Raw genomic sequence first — 27,692 nt, 5'->3', positions numbered from 1 at the left:
CTCTGTAATAACATTCTTAACTTTGATTCTATGATCAGTATAGTAGAATCTGATGGACTCTGTAATAACATTCTTAACTTTGATTCTATGATCAGTATAGTAGAATATGATGGACTCTGTAATAACATTCTTAACTTTGATTCTATGATCAGTATAGTAGAATCTGATGGACTCTGTAATAACATTCTTAACTTTGATTCTATGATCAGTATAGTAGAATCTGATGGACTCTGTAATAACATTCTTAACTTTGATTCTATGATCAGTATAGTAGAAACTGATGGACTCTGTAATAACATTCTTAACTTTGATTCTATGAGCAGTATAGTAGAATCTGATGGACTCTGTAATAACATTCTTAACTTTGATTCTATGATCAGTATAGTAGAATCTGATGGACTCTGTAATAACATTCTTAACTTTGATTCTATGATCAGTATAGTAGAATCTGATGGACTCTGTAATAACATTCTTAACTTTGATTCTATGAGCAGTATAGTAGAAACTGATGGACTGGTAATAACATTCTTAACTTTGATTCTATGAGCAGTATAGTAGAATCTGATGGACTCTGTAATAACATTCTTAACTTTGATTCTATGAGCAGTATAGTAGAATCTGATGGACTCTGTAATAACATTCTTAACTTTGATTCTATGATCAGTATAGTAGAATCTGATGGACTCTGTAATAACATTCTTAACTTTGATTCTATGAGGCAGTATAGTAGAATCTGATGGACTCTGTAATAACATTCTTAACTTTGATTCTATGAGCAGTATAGTAGAATCTGATGGACTCTGTAATAACATTCTTAACTTTGATTCTATGATCAGTATAGTAGAGTCTGATGGACTCTGTAATAACATTCTTAACTTTGATTCTATGAGCAGTATAGTAGAATCTGATGGACTCTGTAATAACATTCTTAACTTTGATTCTATGAGCAGTATAGTAGAATCTGATGGACTCTGTAATAACATTCTTAACTTTGATTCTATGATCAGTATAGTAGAATCTGATGGACTCTGTAATAACATTCTTAACTTTGATTCTATGATCAGTATAGTAGAATCTGATGGACTCTGTAATAACATTCTTAACTTTGATTCTATGAGCAGTATAGTAGAATCTGATGGACTCTGTAATAACATTCTTAACTTTGATTCTATGATCAGTATAGTAGAATCTGATGGACTCTGTAATAACATTCTTAACTTTGATTCTATGAGCAGTATAGTAGAATCTGATGGACTCTGTAATAACATTCTTAACTTTGATTCTATGATCAGTATAGTAGAATCTGATGGACTCTGTAATAACATTCTTAACTTTGATTCTATGATCAGTATAGTAGAATCTGATGGACTCTGTAATAACATTCTTAACTTTGATTCTATGATCAGTATAGTAGAATCTGATGGACTCTGTAATAACATTCTTAACTTTGATTCTATGATCAGTATAGTAGAATCTGATGGACTCTGTAATAACATTCTTAACTTTGATTCTATGATCAGTATAGTAGAATCTGATGGACTCTGTAATAACATTCTTAACTTTGATTCTATGATCAGTATAGTAGAATCTGATGGACTCTGTAATAACATTCTTAACTTTGATTCTATGAGCAGTATAGTAGAATCTGATGGACTGTGTAATAACATTCTTAACTTTGATTCTATGAGCAGTATAGTAGAATCTGATGGACTCTGTAATAACATTCTTAACTTTGATTCTATGAGCAGTATAGTAGAATCTGATGGACTCTGTAATAACATTCTTAACTTTGATTCTATGAGCAGTATAGTAGAATCTGATGGACTCTGTAATAACATTCTTTGATTCTATGAGCTATAGTAGAATTGATGGACTCTGTAATAACATTCTTAACTTTAATTCTATGATCAGTATAGTAGAATCTGATTGACTCTGTAATAACATTCTTAACTTTGATTCTATGAGCGGTATAGTAGAATCTGATGGACTCTGTAATAACATTCTTAACTTTGATTCTATGAGCAGTATAGTAGAATCTGATGGACTCTGTAATAACATTCTTAACTTTGATTCTATGAGCAGTATAGTAGAGTCTGATGGACTCTGTAATAACATTCTTAACTTTGATTCTATGAGCAGTATAGTAGAATCTGATGGACTCTGTAATAACATTCTTAACTTTGATTCTATGATCAGTATAGTAGAATCTGATGGACTCTGTAATAACATTCTTAACTTTGATTCTATGAGCAGTATAGTAGAATCTGATGGACTCTGTAATAACATTCTTAACTTTGATTCTATGGGCAGTATAGTAGAAACTGATGGACTCTGTAATAACATTCTTAACTTTGATTCTATGAGAGTCAGTATAGTAGAATCTATGATGGACTGATGTAATAACATTCTTAACTTTGATTCTATGAGCAGTATAGTAGAATGAGATGGACTCTGTAATAACATTCTTAACTTTGATTCTATGATCAGTATAGTAGAATCTGATGGACTCTGTAATAACATTCTTAACTTTGATTCTATGATCAGTATAGTAGAATCTGATGGACTCTGTAATAACATTCTTAACTTTGATTCTATGATCAGTATAGTAGAATCTGATGGACTATGTAATAACATTCTTAACTTTGATTCTATGATCAGTATAGTAGAATCTGATGGACTCTGTAATAACATTCTTAACTTTGATTCTATGATCAGTATAGTAGAACTCTGATGGACTGATGTAATAACATTCTTAACTTTGATTCTATGATCAGTATAGTAGAATCTGATGGACTCTGTAATAACATTCTTAACTTTGATTCTATGATCAGTATAGTAGAATATGATGGACTCTGTAATAACATTCTTAACTTTGATTCTATGGGCAGTATAGTAGAAACTGATGGACTCTGTAATAACATTCTTAACTTTGATTCTATGATCAGTATAGTAGAATCTGATGGACTCTGTAATAACATTCTTAACTTTGATTCTATGATCAGTATAGTAGAATCTGATGGACTCTGTAATAACATTCTTAACTTTGATTCTATGAGCAGTATAGTAGAAACTGATGGACTATGTAATAACATTCTTAACTTTGATTCTATGAGCAGTATAGTAGAATCTGATGGACTCTGTAATAACATTCTTAACTTTGATTCTATGAGCAGTATAGTAGAATCTGATGGACTCTGTAATAACATTCTTAACTTTGATTCTATGATCAGTATAGTAGAAACTGATGGACTATGTAATAACATTCTTAACTTTGATTCTATGAGCAGTATAGTAGAATCTGATGGACTCTGTAATAACATTCTTAACTTTGATTCTATGAGCAGTATAGTGGAGTCTGATGGACTCTGTAATAACATTCTTAACTTTGATTCTATGGGCAGTATAGTAGAAACTGATGGACTATGTAATAACATTCTTAACTTTGATTCTATGAGCAGTATAGTGGAGTCTGATGGACTCTGTAATAACATTCTTAACTTTGATTCTATGAGCAGTATAGTGGAGTCTGATGGACTCTGTAATAACATTCTTAACTTTGATTCTATGAGCAGTATAGTAGAATCTGATGGACTCTGTAATAACATTCTTAACTTTGATTCTATGATCAGTATAGTAGAATCTGATGGACTCTGTAATAACATTCTTAACTTTGATTCTATGAGCAGTATAGTGGAGTCTGATGGACTCTGTAATAACATTCTTAACTTTGATTCTATGGGCGGTATAGTAGAAACTGATGGACTATGTAATAACATTCTTAACTTTGATTCTATGAGCAGTATAGTAGAGTCTGATGGACTCTGTAATAACATTCGTAACTTTGATTCTATGGGCAGTATAGTAGAGTCTGATGGACTCTGTAATAACATTCTTAATTTTGATTCTATGAGCAGTATAGTAGAATGAGATGGACTCTGTAATAACATTCTTAACTTTGATTCTATGATCAGTATAGTAGAATCTGATGGACTCTGTAATAACATTCTTAACTTTGATTCTATGAGCAGTATAGTGGAGTCTGATGGACTCTGTAATAACATTCTTAACTTTGATTCTATGATCAGTATACTAGAATCTGATGGACTATGTAATAACATTCTTAACTTTGATTCTATGATCAGTGTAGTAGAATCTGATGGACTCTGTAATAACATTCTTAACTTTGATTCTATGATCAGTATAGTGGAATCTGATGGACTCTGTAATAACATTCTTAACTTTGATTCTATGGGCAGTATAGTAGAAACTGATGGACTATGTAATAACATTCTTAACTTTGATTCTATGATCAGTATAGTAGAATCTGATGGACTCTGTAATAACATTCTTAACTTTGATTCTATGATCAGTATAGTAGAATCATGGACTATTCTTAACTTTGATTCTATGATCAATAGTAGAAACTGATGGACTATGTAATAACATTCTTAACTTTGATTCTATGATCAGTATAGTAGAATATGATGGACTCTGTAATAACATTCTTAACTTTGATTCTATGATCAGTATAGTAGAATCTGATGGACTCTGTAATAACATTCTTAACTTTGATTCTATGATCAGTATAGTAGAATCTGATGGACTCTGTAATAACATTCTTAACTTTGATTCTATGATCAGTATAGTAGAATCTGATGGACTCTGTAATAACATTCTTAACTTTGATTCTATGATCAGTATAGTAGAATCTGATGGACTCTGTAATAACATTCTTAACTTTGATTCTATGATCAGTATAGTAGAATCTGATGGACTCTGTAATAACATTCTTAACTTTGATTCTATGATCAGTATAGTAGAATCTGATGGACTCTGTAATAACATTCTTAACTTTGATTCTATGATCAGTATAGTAGAATCTGATGGACTCTGTAATAACATTCTTAACTTTGATTCTATGATCAGTATAGTAGAATCTGATGGACTCTGTAATAACATTCTTAACTTTGATTCTATGATCAGTATAGTAGAATCTGATGGACTCTGTAATAACATTCTTAACTTTGATTCTATGATCAGTATAGTAGAATCTGATGGACTCTGTAATAACATTCTTAACTTTGATTCTATGATCAGTATAGTGGAGAATCTGATGGACTCTGTAATAACATTCTTAACTTTGATTCTATGATCAGTATAGTAGAATCTGATGGACTCTGTAATAACATTCTTAACTTTGATTCTATGATCAGTATAGTAGAATCTGATGGACTCTGTAATAACATTCTTAACTTTGATTCTATGATCAGTATAGTAGAATCTGATGGACTCTGTAATAACATTCTTAACTTTGATTCTATGATCAGTATAGTAGAATCTGATGGACTCTGTAATAACATTCTTAACTTTGATTCTATGATCAGTATAGTAGAATCTGATGGACTCTGTAATAACATTCTTAACTTTGATTCTATGATCAGTATAGTAGAATCTGATGGACTCTGTAATAACATTCTTAACTTTGATTCTATGATCAGTATAGTAGAATCTGATGGACTCTGTAATAACATTCTTAACTTTGATTCTATGAGCAGTATAGTAGAATCTGATGGACTCTGTAATAACATTCTTAACTTTGATTCTATGAGCAGTATAGTAGAATCTGATGGACTCTGTAATAACATTCTTAACTTTGATTCTATGATCAGTATACTAGAATCTGATGGACTATGTAATAACATTCTTAACTTTGATTCTATGATCAGTGTAGTAGAATCTGATGGACTCTGTAATAACATTCTTAACTTTGATTCTATGATCAGTATAGTAGAATCTGATGGACTCTGTAATAACATTCTTAACTTTGATTCTATGGGCAGTATAGTAGAAACTGATGGACTATGTAATAACATTCTTAACTTTGATTCTATGATCAGTATAGTAGAATCTGATGGACTCTGTAATAACATTCTTAACTTTGATTCTATGAGCAGTATAGTAGAGTCTGATGGACTCTGTAATAACATTCTTAACTTTGATTCTATGAGCAGTATAGTAGAATCTGATGGACTCTGTAATAACATTCTTAACTTTGATTCTATGATCAGTATAGTAGAATCTGATGGACTCTGTAATAACATTCTTAACTTTGATTCTATGAGCAGTATAGTAGAGTCTGATGGACTCTGTAATAACATTCTTAACTTTGATTCTATGGGCAGTATAGTAGAAACTGATGGACTATGTAATAACATTCTTAACTTTGATTCTATGAGCAGTATAGTAGAATCTGATGGACTCTGTAATAACATTCTTAACTTTGATTCTATGATCAGTATAGTAGAATCTGATGGACTCTGTAATAACATTCTTAACTTTGATTCTATGAGCAGTATAGTAGAATCTGATGATGGACTCTGTAATAACATTCTTAACTTTGATTCTATGAGCAGTATAGTAGAATCTGATGGACTCTGTAATAACATTCTTAACTTTGATTCTATGATCAGTATACTAGAATCTGATGGACTATGTAATAACATTCTTAACTTTGATTCTATGATCAGTATAGTAGAATCTGATGGACTCTGTAATAACATTCTTAACTTTGATTCTATGATCAGTATAGTAGAATATGATGGACTCTGTAATAACATTCTTAACTTTGATTCTATGGGCAGTATAGTAGAAACTGATGGACTATGTAATAACATTCTTAACTTTGATTCTATGATCAGTATAGTAGAATCTGATGGACTCTGTAATAACATTCTTAACTTTGATTCTATGATCAGTATAGTAGAATCTGATGGACTCTGTAATAACATTCTTAACTTTGATTCTATGATCAGTATAGTAGAATCTGATGGACTCTGTAATAACATTCTTAACTTTGATTCTATGATCAGTATAGTAGAATCTGATGGACTCTGTAATAACATTCTTAACTTTGATTCTATGATCAGTATAGTAGAATCTGATGGACTCTGTAATAACATTCTTAACTTTGATTCTATGATCAGTATAGTAGAATCTGATGGACTCTGTAATAACATTCTTAACTTTGATTCTATGATCAGTATAGTAGAATCTGATGGACTCTGTAATAACATTCTTAACTTTGATTCTATGATCAGTATAGTAGAATCTGATGGACTCTGTAATAACATTCTTAACTTTGATTCTATGATCAGTATAGTAGAATCTGATGGACTCTGTAATAACATTCTTAACTTTGATTCTATGATCAGTATAGTAGAATCTGATGGACTCTGTAATAACATTCTTAACTTTGATTCTATGATCAGTATAGTAGAATCTGATGGACTCTGTAATAACATTCTTAACTTTGATTCTATGACTCAGTATAGTAGAATCTGATGGACTCTGTAATAACATTCTTAACTTTGATTCTATGATCAGTATAGTAGAATCTGATGGACTCTGTAATAACATTCTTAACTTTGATTCTATGATCAGTATAGTAGAATCTGATGGACTCTGTAATAACATTCTTAACTTTGATTCTATGAGCAGTATAGTAGAATCTGATGGACTCTGTAATAACATTCTTAACTTTGATTCTATGAGCAGTATAGTAGAATCTGATGGACTCTGTAATAACATTCTTAACTTTGATTCTATGATCAGTATAGTAGAATCTGATGGACTCTGTAATAACATTCTTAACTTTGATTCTATGAGCAGTATAGTAGAATCTGATGGACTCTGTAATAACATTCTTAACTTTGATTCTATGATCAGTATAGTAGAATCTGATGGACTCTGTAATAACATTCTTAACTTTGATTCTATGAGCAGTATAGTTCTTAACTTTGATTCTGATGGACTGGACTGTAATAACATTCTTAACTTTGATTCTATGATCAGTATAGTAGAATCTGATGGACTCTGTAATAACATTCTTAACTTTGATTCTATGATCAGTATAGTAGAATCTGATGGACTCTGTAATAACATTCTTAACTTTGATTCTATGATCAGTATAGTAGAATCTGATGGACTCTGTAATTCTTAACATTCTTAACATTTTAACTTTGATTCTATGATCAGTATAGTAGAATCTGATGGACTCTGTAATAACATTCTTAACTTTGATTCTATGATCAGTATAGTAGAATCTGATGGACTCTGTAATAACATTCTTAACTTTGATTCTATGATCAGTATAGTAGAATCTGATGGACTCTGTAATAACATTCTTAACTTTGATTCTATGATCAGTATAGTAGAATCTGATGGACTCTGTAATAACATAACATTCTTAACTTTGATTCTATGATTCAGTATAGTAGAATCTGATGGACTCTGTAATAACATTCTTAACTTTGATTCTATGATCAGTATAGTAGAATCTGATGGACTCTGTAATAACATTCTTAACTTTGATTCTATGATCAGTATAGTAGAATCTGATGGACTCTGTAATAACATTCTTAACTTTGATTCTATGATCAGTATAGTAGAATCTGATGGACTCTGTAATAACATTCTTAACTTTGATTCTATGATCAGTATAGTAGAATCTGATGGACTCTGTAATAACATTCTTAACTTTGATTCTATGATCAGTATAGTAGAATCTGATGGACTCTGTAATAACATTCTTAACTTTGATTCTATGATCAGTATAGTAGAATCTGATGGACTCTGTAATAACATTCTTAACTTTGATTCTATGATCAGTATAGTAGAATCTGATGGACTCTGTAATAACATTCTTAACTTTGATTCTATGATCAGTATAGTAGAATCTGATGGACTGTAATTCTTAACTTTGATTCTATGACTCTGTAATAACATTCTTAACTTTGATTCTATGATCAGTATAGTAGAATCTGATGGACTCTGTAATAACATTCTTAACTTTGATTCTATGATCAGTATAGTAGAATCTGATGGACTCTGTAATAACATTCTTAACTTTGATTCTATGATCAGTATAGTAGAATCTGATGGACTCTGTAATAACATTCTTAACTTTGATTCTATGATCAGTATAGTAGAATCTGATGGACTCTGTAATAACATTCTTAACTTTGATTCTATGATCAGTATAGTAGAATCTGATGGACTCTGTAATAACATTCTTAACTTTGATTCTATGATCAGTATAGTAGAATCTGATGGACTCTAATAATAACATTCTTAACTTTGATTCTTAACTTTGATTCTATGATCAGTATAGTAGAATCTGATGGACTCTGTAATAACATTCTTAACTTTGATTCTATGATCAGTATAGTAGAATCTGATGGACTCTGTAATAACATTCTTAACTTTGATTCTATGATCAGTATAGTAGAATCTGATGGACTCTGTAATAACATTCTTAACTTTGATTCTATGATCAGTATAGTAGAATCTGATGGACTCTGTAATAACATTCTTAACTTTGATTCTATGATCAGTATAGTAGAATCTGATGGACTCTGTAATAACATTCTTAACTTTGATTCTATGATTCAGTATAGTAGAATCTGATGGACTCTGTAATAACATTCTTAACTTTGATTCTATGATCAGTATAGTAGAATCTGATGGACTCTGTAATAACATTCTTAACTTTGATTCTATGATCAGTATAGTAGAATCTGATGGACTCTGTAATAACATTCTTAACTTTGATTCTATGATCAGTATAGTAGAATCTGATGGACTCTGTAATAACATTCTTAACTTTGATTCTATGATCAGTATAGTAGAATCTGATGGACTCTGTAATAACATTCTTAACTTTGATTCTATGATCAGTATAGTAGAATCTGATGGACTCTGTAATAACATTCTTAACTTTGATTCTATGATCAGTATAGTAGAATCTGATGGACTCTGTAATAACATTCTTAACTTTGATTCTATGATCAGTATAGTAGAGATGGACTCTGATGGACTCTGTAATAACATTCTTAACTTTGATTCTATGAGCAGTATAGTAGAATCTGATGGACTCTGTAATAACATTCTTAACTTTGATTCTATGGACTCTGTAATAACATTCTTAACTTTGATTCTATGATCAGTATAGTAGAATCTGATGGACTCTGTAATAACATTCTTAACTTTGATTCTATGATCAGTATAGTAGAATCTGATGGACTCTGTAATAACATTCTTAACTTTGATTCTATGATCAGTATAGTAGAATCTGATGGACTCTGTAATAACATTCTTAACTTTGATTCTATGATCAGTATAGTAGAATCTGATGGACTCTGTAATAACATTCTTAACTTTGATTCTATGATCAGTATAGTAGAATCTGATGGACTCTGTAATAACATTCTTAACTTTGATTCTATGAGCAGTATAGTAGAATCTGATGGACTCTGTAATAACATTCTTAACTTTGATTCTATGATCAGTATAGTAGAATCTGATGGACTCTGTAATAACATTCTTAACTTTGATTCTATAACTATTGAATTGATGGACTCTGTAATAACATTCTTAACTTTGATTCTATGATCAGTATAGTAGAATCTGATGGACTCTGTAATAACATTCTTAACTTTGATTCTATGATCAGTATAGTAGAATCTGATGGACTCTGTAATAACATTCTTAACTTTGATTCTATGATCAGTATAGTAGAATCTGATGGACTCTGTAATAACATTCTTAACTTTGATTCTATGAGCAGTATAGTAGAATCTGATGGACTCTGTAATAACATTCTTAACTTTGATTCTATGATCAGTATAGTAGAATCTGATGGACTCTGTAATAACATTCTTAACTTTGATTCTATGATCAGTATAGTAGAATCTGTATAACATTCTTAACTTTGATTCTATGACTGATGGACTGTAATAACATTCTTAACTTTGATTCTATGATCAGTATAGTAGAATCTGATGGACTCTGTAATAACATTCTTAACTTTGATTCTATGATCAGTATAGTAGAATCTGATGGACTCTGTAATAACATTCTTAACTTTGATTCTATGATCAGTATAGTAGAATCTGATGGACTCTGTAATAACATTCTTAACTTTGATTCTATGATCAGTATAGTAGAATCTGATGGACTCTGTAATAACATTCTTAACTTTGATTCTATGATCAGTATAGTAGAATCTGATGGACTCTGTAATAACATTCTTAACTTTGATTCTATGATAGTAGTATAGTAGAACATCTGATGGACTGATGGACTGTAATAACATTCTTAACTTTGATTCTATGATCAGTATAGTAGAATCTGATGGACTCTGTAATAACATTCTTAACTTTGATTCTATGATCAGTATAGTAGAATCTGATGGACTCTGTAATAACATTCTTAACTTTGATTCTATGATCAGTATAGTAGAATCTGATGGACTCTGTAATAACATTCTTAACTTTGATTCTATGATCAGTATAGTAGAATCTGATGGACTCTGTAATAACATTCTTAACTTTGATTCTATGAGTATAGTAGAATCTGATGGACTAATAACATTCTTAACTTTGATTCTATGAGTATAGTAGAATCTGATGGACTCTGTAATAACATTCTTAACTTTGATTCTATGATCAGTATAGTAGAATCTGATGGACTCTGTAATAACATTCTTAACTTTGATTCTATGAGTCAGTATAGTAGAATCTGATGGACTCTGTAATAACATTCTTAACTTTGATTCTATGATCAGTATAGTAGAATCTGATGGACTCTGTAATAACATTCTTAACTTTGATTCTATGATCAGTATAGTAGAATCTGATGGACTCTGTAATAACATTCTTAACTTTGATTCTATGATCAGTATAGTAGAATCTGATGGACTCTGTAATAACATTCTTAACTTTGATTCTATGATCAGTATAGTAGAATCTGATGGACTCTGTAATAACATTCTTAACTTTGATTCTATGATCAGTATAGTAGAATCTGATGGACTCTGTAATAACATTCTTAACTTTGATTCTATGAGCAGTATAGTAGAATCTGATGGACTGATGGACTTAACTTTGTAATAACATTCTTAACTTTGATTCTATGATCAGTATAGTAGAATCTGATGGACTCTGTAATAACATTCTTAACTTTGATTCTATGATCAGTATAGTAGAATCTGATGGACTCTGTAATAACATTCTTAACTTTGATTCTATGATCAGTATAGTAGAATCTGATGGACTCTGTAATAACATTCTTAACTTTGATTCTATGATCAGTATAGTAGAATCTGATGGACTCTGTAATAACATTCTTAACTTTGATTCTATGATCAGTATAGTAGAATCTGATGGACTCTGTAATAACATTCTTAACTTTGATTCTATGATCAGTATAGTAGAATCTGATGGACTCTGTAATAACATTCTTAACTTTGATTCTATGAGCAGTATAGTAGAATCTGATGGACTCTGTAATAACATTCTTAACTTTGATTCTATGATCAGTATAGTAGAATCTGATGGACTCTGTAATAACATTCTTAACTTTGATTCTATGATCAGTATAGTAGAATCTGATGGACTCTGTAATAACATTCTTAACTTTGATTCTATGAGCAGTATAGTAGAATCTGATGGACTCTGTAATAACATTCTTAACTTTGATTCTATGAGCAGTATAGTAGAATCTGATGGACTCTGTAATAACATTCTTAACTTTGATTCTATGATCAGTATAGTAGAATCTGATGGACTCTGTAATAACATTCTTAACTTTGATTCTATGAGCAGTATAGTAGAACATTCTTAACTGATGGACTCTGTAATAACATTCTTAACTTTGATTCTATGATCAGTATAGTAGAATCTGATGGACTCTGTAATAACATTCTTAACTTTGATTCTATGATCAGTATAGTAGAATCTGATGGACTCTGTAATAACATTCTTAACTTTGATTCTATGATCAGTATAGTAGAATCTGATGGACTCTGTAATAACATTCTTAACTTTGATTCTATGATCAGTATAGTAGAATCTGATGGACTCTGTAATAACATTCTTAACTTTGATTCTATGGACTCAGTATAGTAGAATCTGATGGACTCTGTACTCTAACATTCTTAACTTTGATTCTATGATCAGTATAGTAGAATCTGATGGACTCTGTAATAACATTCTTAACTTTGATTCTATGATCAGTATAGTAGAATCTGATGGACTCTGTAATAACATTCTTAACTTTGATTCTATGATCAGTATAGTAGAATCTGATGGACTCTGTAATAACATTCTTAACTTTGATTCTATGATCAGTATAGTAGAATCTGATGGACTCTGTAATAACATTCTTAACTTTGATTCTATGATCAGTATAGTAGAATCTGATGGACTCTGTAATAACATTCTTAACTTTGATTCTATGATCAGTATAGTAGAATCTGATGGACTCTGTAATAACATTCTTAACTTTGATTCTATGATCAGTATAGTAGAATCTGATGGACTCTGTAATAACATTCTTAACTTTGATTCTATGATCAGTATAGTAGAATCTGATGGACTCTGTAATAACATTCTTAACTTTGATTCTATGATCAGTATAGTAGAATCTGATGGACTCTGTAATAACATTCTTAACTTTGATTCTATGATCAGTATAGTAGAATCTGATGGACTCTGTAATAACATTCTTAACTTTGATTCTATGATCAGTATAGTAGAATCTGATGGACTCTGTAATAACATTCTTAACTTTGATTCTATGATCAGTAGTAGAATCTGATGGACTCTGTAATAACATTCTTAACTTTGATTCTATGATCAGTATAGTAGAATCTGATGGACTCTGTAATAACATTCTTAACTTTGATTCTATGATCAGTATAGTAGAATCTGATGGACTCTGTAATAACATTCTTAACTTTGATTCTATGATCAGTATAGTAGAATCTGATGGACTCTGTAATAACATTCTTAACTTTGATTCTATGATCAGTATAGTAGAATCTGATGGACTCTGTAATAACATTCTTAACTTTGATTCTATGATCAGTATAGTAGAATCTGATGGACTCTGTAATAACATTCTTAACTTTGATTCTATGATCAGTATAGTAGAATCTGATGGACTCTGTAATAACATTCTTAACTTTGATTCTATGATCAGTATAGTAGAATCTGATGGACTCTGTAATAACATTCTTAACTTTGATTCTATGATATAGTAGAATCTGATGGACTCTGTAATAACATTCTTAACTTTGTATAGTATAGAAACTGATGGACTATGTAATAACATTCTTAACTTTGATTCTATGATCAGTATAGTAGAATCTGATGGACTCTGTAATAACATTCTTAACTTTGATTCTATGATCAGTATAGTAGAATATGATGGACTCTGTAATAACATTCTTAACTTTGATTCTATGATCAGTATAGTAGAATCTGATGGACTCTGTAATAACATTCTTAACTTTGATTCTATGATCAGTATAGTAGAATCTGATGGACTCTGTAATAACATTCTTAACTTTGATTCTATGATCAGTATAGTAGAATCTGATGGACTCTGTAATAACATTCTTAACTTTGATTCTATGATCAGTATAGTAGAATCTGATGGACTCTGTAATAACATTCTTAACTTTGATTCTATGATCAGTATAGTAGAATCTGATGGACTCTGTAATAACATTCTTAACTTTGATTCTATGAGCAGTATAGTAGAATCTGATGGACTCTGTAATAACATTCTTAACTTTGATTCTATGAGCAGTATAGTAGAATCTGATGGACTCTGTAATAACATTCTTAACTTTGATTCTATGAGCAGTATAGTAGAATCTGATGGACTCTGTAATAACATTCTTAACTTTGATTCTATGATCAGTATAGTAGAATCTGATGGACTCTGTAATAACATTCTTAACTTTGATTCTATGATCAGTATAGTAGAATCTGATGGACTCTGTAATAACATTCTTAACTTTGATTCTATGATCAGTATAGTAGAATCTGATGGACTCTGTAATAACATTCTTAACTTTGATTCTATGATCAGTATAGTAGAATCTGATGGACTCTGTAATAACATTCTTAACTTTGATTCTATGAGCAGTATAGTAGAATCTGATGGACTCTGTAATAACATTCTTAACTTTGATTCTATGAGCAGTATAGTAGAATCTGATGGACTCTGTAATAACATTCTTAACTTTGATTCTATGATCAGTATAGTAGAATCTGATGGACTCTGTAATAACATTCTTAACTTTGATTCTATGATCAGTATAGTAGAATCTGATGGACTCTGTAATAACATTCTTAACTTTGATTCTATGAGCAGTATAGTAGAATCTGATGGACTCTGTAATAACATTCTTAACTTTGATTCTATGATCAGTATAGTAGAATCTGATGGACTCTGTAATAACATTCTTAACTTTGATTCTATGGGCAGTATAGTAGAATCTGATGGACTCTGTAATAACATTCTTAACTTTGATTCTATGAGCAGTATAGTAGAATCTGATGGACTCTGTAATAACATTCTTAACTTTGATTCTATGATCAGTATAGTAGAATCTGATGGACTCTGTAATAACATTCTTAACTTTGATTCTATGATCAGTATAGTAGAATCTGATGGACTCTGTAATAACATTCTTAACTTTGATTCTATGATCAGTATAGTAGAATCTGATGGACTCTGTAATAACATTCTTAACTTTGATTCTATGATCAGTATAGTAGAATCTGATGGACTCTGTAATAACATTCTTAACTTTGATTCTATGATCAGTATAGTAGAATCTGATGGACTCTGTAATAACATTCTTAACTTTGATTCTATGGGCAGTATAGTAGAATCTGATGGACTCTGTAATAACATTCTTAACTTTGATTCTATGATCAGTATAGTAGAATCTGATGGACTCTGTAATAACATTCTTAACTTTGATTCTATGATCAGTATAGATTCTATGAAGTCTGATGGACTCTGTAATAACATTCTTAACTTTGATTCTATGATCAGTATAGTAGAATCTGATGGACTCTGTAATAACATTCTTAACTTTGATTCTATGATCAGTATAGTAGAATCTGATGGACTCTGTAATAACATTCTTAACTTTGATTCTATGATCAGTATAGTAGAATCTGATGGACTCTGTAATAACATTCTTAACTTTGATTCTATGATCAGTATAGTAGAATCTGATGGACTCTGTAATAACATTCTTAACTTTGATTCTATGATCAGTATAGTAGAATCTGATGGACTCTGTAATAACATTCTTAACTTTGATTCTATGGGCAGTATAGTAGAATCTGATGGACTATGTAATAACATTCTTAACTTTGATTCTATGAGCAGTATAGTAGAATCTGATGGACTCTGTAATAACATTCTTAACTTTGATTCTATGAGCAGTATAGTAGAATCTGATGGACTCTGTAATAACATTCTTAACTTTGATTCTATGAGCAGTATAGTAGAATCTGATGGACTCTGTAATAACATTCTTAACTTTGATTCTATGATCAGTATAGTAGAATCTGATGGACTCTGTAATAACATTCTTAACTTTGATTCTATGAGCAGTATAGTAGAATCTGATGGACTCTGTAATAACATTCTTAACTTTGATTCTATGGGCAGTATAGTAGAAACTGATGGACTATGTAATAACATTCTTAACTTTGATTCTATGAGCAGTATAGTAGAGTCTGATGGACTCTGTAATAACATTCTTAACTTTGATTCTATGAGCAGTATAGTAAAATCTGATGGACTCTGTAATAACATTCTTAATTTTGATTCTATGAGCAGTATAGTAGAATGAGATGGACTCTGTAATAACATTCTTAACTTTGATTCTATGATCAGTATAGTAGAATCTGATGGACTCTGTAATAACATTCTTAACTTTGATTCTATGAGCAGTATAGTAGAATCTGATGGACTCTGTAATAACATTCTTAACTTTGATTCTATGATCAGTATAGTAGAATCTGATGGACTCTGTAATAACATTCTTAACTTTGATTCTATGATCAGTATAGTAGAATCTGATGGACTCTGTAATAACATTCTTAACTTTGATTCTATGATCAGTATAGTAGAATCTGATGGACTCTGTAATAACATTCTTAACTTTGATTCTATGATCAGTATAGTAGAATCTGATGGACTCTGTAATAACATTCTTAACTTTGATTCTATGATCAGTATAGTAGAATCTGATGGACTCTGTAATAACATTCTTAACTTTGATTCTATGATCAGTATAGTAGAATCTGATGGACTCTGTAATAACATTCTTAACTTTGATTCTATGATCAGTATAGTAGAATCTGATGGACTCTGTAATAACATTCTTAACTTTGATTCTATGATCAGTATAGTAGAATATGATGGACTCTGTAATAACATTCTTAACTTTGATTCTATGATCAGTATAGTAGAATCTGATGGACTCTGTAATAACATTCTTAACTTTGATTCTATGATCAGTATAGTAGAATCTGATGGACTCTGTAATAACATTCTTAACTTTGATTCTATGATCAGTATAGTAGAATATGATGGACTCTGAAATAACATTCTTAACTTTGATTCTATGGGCAGTATAGTAGAAACTGATGGACTATGTAATAACATTCTTAACTTTGATTCTATGATCAGTATAGTAGAATCTGATGGACTCTGTAATAACATTCTTAACTTTGATTCTATGATCAGTATAGTAGAATATGATGGACTCTGTAATAACATTCTTAACTTTGATTCTATGATCAGTATAGTAGAATCTGATGGACTCTGTAATAACATTCTTAACTTTGATTCTATGATCAGTATAGTAGAATATGATGGACTCTGTAATAACATTCTTAACTTTGATTCTATGAGCAGTATAGTAGAAACTGATGGACTCTGTAATAACATTCTTAATTTTGATTCTATGGGCAGTATAGTAGAAACTGATGGACTATGTAATAACATTCTTAACTTTGATTCTATGATCAGTATAGTAGAATCTGATGGACTCTGTAATAACATTCTTAACTTTGATTCTATGATCAGTATAGTAGAATATGATGGACTCTGTAATAACATTCTTAACTTTGATTCTATGGGCAGTATAGTAGAAACTGATGGACTATGTAATAACATTCTTAACTTTGATTCTATGATCAGTATAGTAGAATCTGATGGACTCTGTAATAACATTCTTAACTTTGATTCTATGATCAGTATAGTAGAATATGATGGACTCTGTAATAACATTCTTAACTTTGATTCTATGATCAGTATAGTAGAATCTGATGGACTCTGTAATAACATTCTTAACTTTGATTCTATGATCAGTATAGTAGAATATGATGGACTCTGTAATAACATTCTTAACTTTGATTCTATGAGCAGTATAGTAGAAACTGATGGACTATGTAATAACATTCTTAACTTTGATTCTATGAGCAGTATAGTAGAATCTGATGGACTCTATAATAACATTCTTAACTTTGATTCTATGAGCAGTATAGTAGAAACTGATGGACTATGTAATAACATTCTTAATTTTGATTCTATGAGCAGTATAGTGGAGTCTGATGGACTATGTAATAACATTCTTAACTTTGATTTTATGATCAGTATACTAGAATCTGATGGACTATGTAATAACATTCTTAACTTTGATTCTATGATCAGTGTAGTAGAATCTGATGGACTCTGTAATAACATTCTTAACTTTGATTCTATGATCAGTATAGTGGAATCTGATGGACTCTGTAATAACATTCTTAACTTTGATTCTATGGGCAGTATAGTAGAAACTGATGGACTATGTAATAACATTCTTAACTTTGATTCTATGATCAATATAGTAGAATCTGATGGACTCTGTAATAACATTCTTAACTTTGATTCTATGAGCAGTATAGTGGAGTCTGATGGACTCTGTAATAACATTCTTAACTTTGATTCTATGAGCAGTATAGTAGAATCTGATGGACTCTGTAATAACATTCTTAACTTTAATTCTATGATCAGTATAGTAGAATCTGATGGACTCTGTAATAACATTCTTAACTTTGATTCTATGAGCAGTATAGTGGAGTCTGATGGACTCTGTAATAACATTCTTAACTTTGATTCTATGGGCGGTATAGTAGAAACTGATGGACTATGTAATAACATTCTTAACTTTGATTCTATGAGCAGTATAGTAGAGTCTGATGGACTCTGTAATAACATTCGTAACTTTGATTCTATGGGCAGTATAGTAGAGTCTGATGGACTCTGTAATAACATTCTTAATTTTGATTCTATGAGCAGTATAGTAGAATGAGATGGACTCTGTAATAACATTCTTAACTTTGATTCTATGATCAGTATAGTAGAATTTGATGGACTCTGTAATAACATTCTTAACTTTGATTCTATGAGCGGTATAGTGGAGTCTGATGGACTCTGTAATAACATTCTTAACTTTGATTCTATGATCAGTATACTAGAATCTGATGGACTATGTAATAACATTCTTAACTTTGATTCTATGATCAGTGTAGTAGAATCTGATGGACTCTGTAATAACATTCTTAACTTTGATTCTATGGGCAGTATAGTAGAATATGATGGACTCTGTAATAACATTCTTAACTTTGATTCTATGGGCAGTATAGTAGAAACTGATGGACTATGTAATAACATTCTTAACTTTGATTCTATGATCAGTATAGTAGAATATGATGGACTCTGTAATAACATTCTTAACTTTGATTCTATGATCAGTATAGTAGAATCTGATGGACTCTGTAATAACATTCTTAACTTTGATTCTATGATCAGTATAGTAGAATATGATGGACTCTGTAATAACATTCTTAACTTTGATTCTATGATCAGTATAGTAGAATCTGATGGACTCTGTAATAACATTCTTAACTTTGATTCTATGATCAGTATAGTAGAATCTGATGGACTCTGTAATAACATTCTTAACTTTGATTCTATGATCAGTATAGTAGAATCTGATGGACTCTGTAATAACATTCTTAACTTTGATTCTATGATCAGTATAGTAGAATATGATGGACTCTGTAATAACATTCTTAACTTTGATTCTATGGGCAGTATAGTAGAAACTGATGGACTATGTAATAACATTCTTAACTTTGATTCTATGATCAGTATAGTAGAATCTGATGGACTCTGTAATAACATTCTTAACTTTGATTCTATGATCAGTATAGTAGAATATGATGGACTCTGTAATAACATTCTTAACTTTGATTCTATGATCAGTATAGTAGAATCTGATGGACTCTGTAATAACATTCTTAACTTTGATTCTATGATCAGTATAGTAGAATCTGATGGACTCTGTAATAACATTCTTAACTTTGATTCTATGAGCAGTATAGTAGAAACTGATGGACTCTGTAATAACATTCTTAACTTTGATTCTATGGGCAGTATAGTAGAAACTGATGGACTATGTAATAACATTCTTAACTTTGATTCTATGATCAGTATAGTAGAATCTGATGGACTCTGTAATAACATTCTTAACTTTGATTCTATGATCAGTATAGTAGAATCTGATGGACTCTGTAATAACATTCTTAACTTTGATTCTATGATCAGTATAGTAGAAACTGATGGGCTATGTAATAACATTCTTAACTTTGATTCTATGATCAGTATAGTAGAATCTGATGGACTCTGTAATAACATTCTTAACTTTGATTCTATGATCAGTATAGTAGAATCTGATGGACTCTGTAATAACATTCTTAACTTTGATTCTATGATCAGTATAGTAGAATCTGATGGACTCTGTAATAACATTCTTAACTTTGATTCTATGAGCAGTATAGTAGAATCTGATGGACTCTGTAATAACATTCTTAACTTTGATTCTATGAGCAGTATAGTAGAATCTGATGGACTCTGTAATAACATTCTTAACTTTGATTCTATGAGCAGTATAGTAGAATCTGATGGACTCTGTAATAACATTCTTAACTTTGATTCTATGAGCAGTATAGTAGAATCTGATGGACTATGTAATAACATTCTTAACTTTGATTCTATGATCAGTATAGTAGAATCTGATGGACTCTGTAATAACATTCTTAACTTTGATTCTATGATCAGTATAGTAGAATCTGATGGACTCTGTAATAACATTCTTAACTTTGATTCTATGAGCAGTATAGTAGAATCTGATGGACTCTGTAATAACATTCTTAACTTTGATTCTATGATCAGTATAGTAGAATCTGATGGACTCTGTAATAACATTCTTAACTTTGATTCTATGATCAGTATAGTAGAATCTGATGGACTCTGTAATAACATTCTTAACTTTGATTCTATGGGCAGTATAGTAGAAACTGATGGACTATGTAATAACATTCTTAACTTTGATTCTATGATCAGTATAGTAGAATCTGATGGACTCTGTAATAACATTCTTAACTTTGATTCTATGATCAGTATAGTAGAATCTGATGGACTCTGTAATAACATTCTTAACTTTGATTCTATGATCAGTATAGTAGAAACTGATGGACTCTGTAATAACATTCTTAACTTTGATTCTATGATCAGTATAGTAGAATCTGATGGACTCTGTAATAACATTCTTAACTTTGATTCTATGATCAGTATAGTAGAATCTGATGGACTCTGTAATAACATTCTTAACTTTGATTCTATGATCAGTATAGTAGAATATGATGGACTCTGTAATAACATTCTTAACTTTGATTCTATGGGCAGTATAGTAGAAACTGATGGACTATGTAATAACATTCTTAACTTTGATTCTATGATCAGTATAGTAGAATCTGATGGACTCTGTAATAACATTCTTAACTTTGATTCTATGATCAGTATAGTAGAATATGATGGACTCTGTAATAACATTCTTAACTTTGATTCTATGATCAGTATAGTAGAATCTGATGGACTCTGTAATAACATTCTTAATTTTGATTCTATGATCAGTATAGTAGAATATGATGGACTCTATAATAACATTCTTAACTTTGATTCTATGAGCAGTATAGTAGAAACTGATGGACTCTGTAATAACATTCTTAATTTTGATTCTATGGGCAGTATAGTAGAAACTGATGGACTATGTAATAACATTCTTAACTTTGATTCTATGATCAGTATAGTAGAATCTGATGGACTCTGTAATAACATTCTTAACTTTGATTCTATGATCAGTATAGTAGAATATGATGGACTCTGTAATAACATTCTTAACTTTGATTCTATGGGCAGTATAGTAGAAACTGATGGACTATGTAATAACATTCTTAACTTTGATTCTATGATCAGTATAGTAGAATCTGATGGACTCTGTAATAACATTCTTAACTTTGATTCTATGATCAGTATAGTAGAATATGATGGACTCTGTAATAACATTCTTAACTTTGATTCTATGAGCAGTATAGTAGAAACTGATGGACTATGTAATAACATTCTTAACTTTGATTCTATGAGCAGTATAGTAGAATCTGATGGACTCTGTAATAACATTCTTAACTTTGATTCTATGAGCAGTATAGTAGAAACTGATGGGCTATGTAATAACATTCTTAAATTTGATTCTATGAGCAGTATAGTAGAATCTGATGGACTATGTAATAACATTCTTAACTTTGATTCTATGATCAGTATAGTAGAATCTGATGGACTATGTAATAACATTCTTAACTTTGATTCTATGAGCAGTATAGTGGAGTCTGATGGACTATGTAATAACATTCTTAACTTTGATTCTATGATCAGTATAGTAGAATCTGATGGACTATGTAATAACATTCTTAACTTTGATTCTATGATCAGTATAGTAGAATATGATGGACTCTGTAATAACATTCTTAACTTTGATTCTATGAGCAGTATAGTAGAATCTGATGGACTCTGTAATAACATTCTTAACTTTGATTCTATGATCAGTATAGTAGAATCTGATGGACTCTGTAATAACATTCTTAACTTTGATTCTATGATCAGTATAGTAGAATCTGATGGACTCTGTAATAACATTCTTAACTTTGATTCTATGGGCAGTATAGTAGAAACTGATGGACTCTGTAATAACATTCTTAACTTTGATTCTATGATCAGTATAGTAGAATCTGATGGACTCTGTAATAACATTCTTAACTTTGATTCTATGATCAGTATAGTAGAATATGATGGACTCTGTAATAACATTCTTAACTTTGATTCTATGGGCAGTATAGTAGAAACTGATGGACTATGTAATAACATTCTTAACTTTGATTCTATGATCAGTATAGTAGAATATGATGGACTCTGTAATAACATTCTTAACTTTGATTCTATGATCAGTATAGTAGAATCTGATGGACTCTGTAATAACATTCTTAACTTTGATTCTATGATCAGTATAGTAGAATATGATGGACTCTGTAATAACATTCTTAACTTTGATTCTATGGGCAGTATAGTAGAAACTGATGGACTATGTAATAACATTCTTAACTTTGATTCTATGATCAGTATAGTAGAATCTGATGGACTCTGTAATAACATTCTTAACTTTGATTCTATGATCAGTATAGTAGAATATGATGGACTCTGTAATAACATTCTTAACTTTGATTCTATGATCAGTATAGTAGAATCTGATGGACTCTGTAATAACATTCTTAACTTTGATTCTATGATCAGTATAGTAGAATATGATGGACTCTATAATAACATTCTTAACTTTGATTCTATGAGCAGTATAGTAGAAACTGATGGACTCTGTAATAACATTCTTAATTTTGATTCTATGGGCAGTATAGTAGAAACTGATGGACTATGTAATAACATTCTTAACTTTGATTCTATGATCAGTATAGTAGAATCTGATGGACTCTGTAATAACATTCTTAACTTTGATTCTATGATCAGTATAGTAGAATATGATGGACTCTGTAATAACATTCTTAACTTTGATTCTATGGGCAGTATAGTAGAAACTGATGGACTATGTAATAACATTCTTAACTTTGATTCTATGATCAGTATAGTAGAATCTGATGGACTCTGTAATAACATTCTTAACTTTGATTCTATGATCAGTATAGTAGAATATGATGGACTCTGTAATAACATTCTTAATTTTGATTCTATGATCAGTATAGTAGAATATGATGGACTCTATAATAACATTCTTAACTTTGATTCTATGAGCAGTATAGTAGAAACTGATGGACTATGTAATAACATTCTTAACTTTGATTCTATTAGCAGTATAGTAGAATCTGATGGACTCTATAATAACATTCTTAACTTTGATTCTATGAGCAGTATAGTAGAAACTGATGGACTATGTAATAACATTCTTAATTTTGATTCTATGAGCAGTATAGTGGAGTCTGATGGACTATGTAATAACATTCTTAACTTTGATTTTATGATCAGTATACTAGAATCTGATGGACTATGTAATAACATTCTTAACTTTGATTCTATGATCAGTGTAGTAGAATCTGATGGACTCTGTAATAACATTCTTAACTTTGATTCTATGATCAGTATAGTGGAATCTGATGGACTCTGTAATAACATTCTTAACTTTGATTCTATGGGCAGTATAGTAGAAACTGATGGACTATGTAATAACATTCTTAACTTTGATTCTATGATCAATATAGTAGAATCTGATGGACTCTGTAATAACATTCTTAACTTTGATTCTATGATCAGTATAGTAGAATATGATGGACTCTGTAATAACATTCTTAACTTTGATTCTATGGGCAGTATAGTAGAAACTGATGGACTATGTAATAACATTCTTAACTTTGATTCTATGATCAGTATAGTAGAATATGATGGACTCTGTAATAACATTCTTAACTTTGATTCTATGATCAGTATAGTAGAATCTGATGGACTCTGTAATAACATTCTTTATTTTGATTCTATGATCAGTATAGTAGAATATGATGGACTCTATAATAACATTCTTAACTTTGATTCTATGAGCAGTATAGTAGAAACTGATGGACTATGTAATAACATTCTTAACTTTGATTCTATGAGCAGTATAGTAGAATCTGATGGACTCTGTAATAACATTCTTAACTTTGATTCTATGAGCAGTATAGTAGAATTTGATGGACTCTGTAATAACATTCTTAACTTTGATTCTATGGGCAGTATAGTGGAGTCTGATGGACTCTGTAATAACATTTTTAAATTTGATTCTATGGGCAGTATAGTAGAGTCTGATGGACTATGTAATAACATTCTTAACTTTGATTCTATGAGCAGTATAGTAGAATATGATGGACTCTGTAATAACATTCTTAACTTTGATTCTATGATAAGTATAGTAGAATCTGATGGACTCTGTAATAACATTCTTAACTTTGATTCTATGATCAGTATAGTAGAAACTGATGGACTCTGTAATAACATTCTTAACTTTGATTCTATGAGCAGTATAGTAGAAACTGATGGACTATGTAATAACATTTTTAACTTTGATTCTATGAGCAGTATAGTAGAATCTGATGGACTCTGTAATAACATTCTTAACTTTGATTCTATGAGCAGTATAGTAGAATTTGATGGACTCTGTAATAACATTCTTAACTTTGATTCTATGGGCAGTATAGTGGAGTCTGATGGACTCTGTAATAACATTCTTAACTTTGATTCTATGGGCAGTATAGTAGAGTCTGATGGACTATGTAATAACATTCTTAACTTTGATTCTATGAGCAGTATAGTAGAATATGATGGTCTCTGTAATAACATTCTTAACTTTGATTCTATGATCAGTATAGTAGAAACTGATGGACTCTGTAATAACATTCTTAACTTTGATTCTATGAGCGGTATAGTAGAATCTGATGGACTGTGTAATAACATTCTTAACTTTGATTCTATGAGCAGTATAGTGGAGTCTGATGGACTCTGTAATAACATTCTTAACTTTGATTCTATGGGCAGTATAGTAGAGTCTGATGGACTATATAATAACATTCTTAATTTTGATTCTATGAGCAGTATAGTGGAGTCTGATGGACTATGTAATAACATTCTTAACTTTGATTCTATGAGCAGTATAGTAGAATATGATGGACTCTGTAATAACATTCTTAACTTTGATTCTATGATAAGTATAGTAGAATCTGATGGACTCTGTAATAACATTCTTAACTTTGATTCTATGATCAGTATAGTAGAAACTGATGGACTCTGTAATAACATTCTTAACTTTGATTCTATGAGCAGTATAGTAGAAACTGATGGACTATGTAATAACATTTTTAACTTTGATTCTATGAGCAGTATAGTAGAATCTGATGGACTCTGTAATAACATTCTTAACTTTGATTCTATGAGCAGTATAGTAGAATTTGATGGACTCTGTAATAACATTCTTAACTTTGATTCTATGGGCAGTATAGTGGAGTCTGATGGACTCTGTAATAACATTTTTAACTTTGATTCTATGGGCAGTATAGTAGAGTCTGATGGACTATGTAATAACATTCTTAACTTTGATTCTATGAGCAGTATAGTAGAATATGATGGTCTCTGTAATAACATTCTTAACTTTGATTCTATGATAAGTATAGTAGAATCTGATGGACTCTGTAATAACATTCTTAACTTTGATTCTATGATCAGTATAGTAGAAACTGATGGACTCTGTAATAACATTTTTAACTTTGATTCTATGAGCGGTATAGTAGAATCTGATGGACTGTGTAATAACATTCTTAACTTTGATTCTATGAGCAGTATAGTGGAGTCTGATGGACTCTGTAATAACATTCTTAACTTTGATTCTATGGGCAGTATAGTAGAGTCTGATGGACTATATAATAACATTCTTAATTTTGATTCTATGAGCAGTATAGTGGAGTCTGATGGACTATGTAATAACATTTTTAATTTTGATTCTATGAGCAGTATAGTAGAATGTGATGGACTCTGTAATAACATTCTTAACTTTGATTCTATGATCAGTATAGTGGAATAGTTTTATCGTTAGTTTCAACAAAGTTGTTTTTAATTACTAAATTTCTCGTATAATTAAACTTCATAACGTTTCTTTCCAGGGGGTTTCTTACTATGTACTATGTGTGGGTGTATACTGATGGAAAAGCAAAGAATTTCGTAATTTCGAAATTCATTTTTCTCAGATATTTTAGGTGAGTTAGAGAATAACTATTTCCGGTAATTGTAATTCACTGAAACAATGAAAATAATAATAACATTTCGAATCAACTACAATTTTTTTGAATGTTATTAGTTAAACATGTTAGTGAAAATGTGCATGTTGATTTTGGTTTCACATTTTTTAATAAAGCAACTTATTAAATATGCTAAAGCTTTACGTCACATTTCTCTACCTGAATTTCTAACATTAAAAGTTAAGTAATTTGTTAATACTTAAACTAATGTATAGATGTTCAATTGAATTTCTAAACTCATTTTAAATAGTTTTCATTGTCTTATTATAGGTTCGTGAAGCATTTGAAAATAATGTGTTTTTAGATACCTATAAATAATTACAGTTAATCACTCCAGATGGAGACACAATAGGTTATCAGTGGTATAAGTGCTGGATTTCATAGAACATTTTTATTGGTTTACTAATATTGTAGATGTAAATTGAATTTTTAAAATTTCCGGCTACACTTTTATTGTGTTGTTATAGGTTACAGGAGCTTTTAAAAATATGTTTTTATTTCGTTACAAACAACATGGTGAATCTCTCCATACAATTTTGAGAGGGACACAAC

General features: G+C 30.2%; 1 protein-coding gene across 1 annotated transcript in view; it reads left to right on the top strand.

Annotated features, from left to right (window-relative positions):
- The window catches only part of LOC143228310 (O-acyltransferase like protein-like), a 412,295-nt gene that overhangs the window by 369,222 nt on the left and 15,381 nt on the right, over positions 1-27,692 (top strand). Inside the window, exon 8 of the mRNA XM_076459583.1 lies at positions 27,006-27,098. Coding sequence (XP_076315698.1) covers positions 27,006-27,098 — 93 coding nt within the window. The remainder of the gene's footprint in view (positions 1-27,005; positions 27,099-27,692) is intronic.

Source organism: Tachypleus tridentatus, chromosome 10 (assembly GCF_004210375.1).
Source record: "Tachypleus tridentatus isolate NWPU-2018 chromosome 10, ASM421037v1, whole genome shotgun sequence".
NCBI lineage: Eukaryota > Metazoa > Arthropoda > Merostomata > Xiphosura > Limulidae > Tachypleus > Tachypleus tridentatus.
This window is presented reverse-complemented; position numbering and strand designations above follow the sequence as displayed.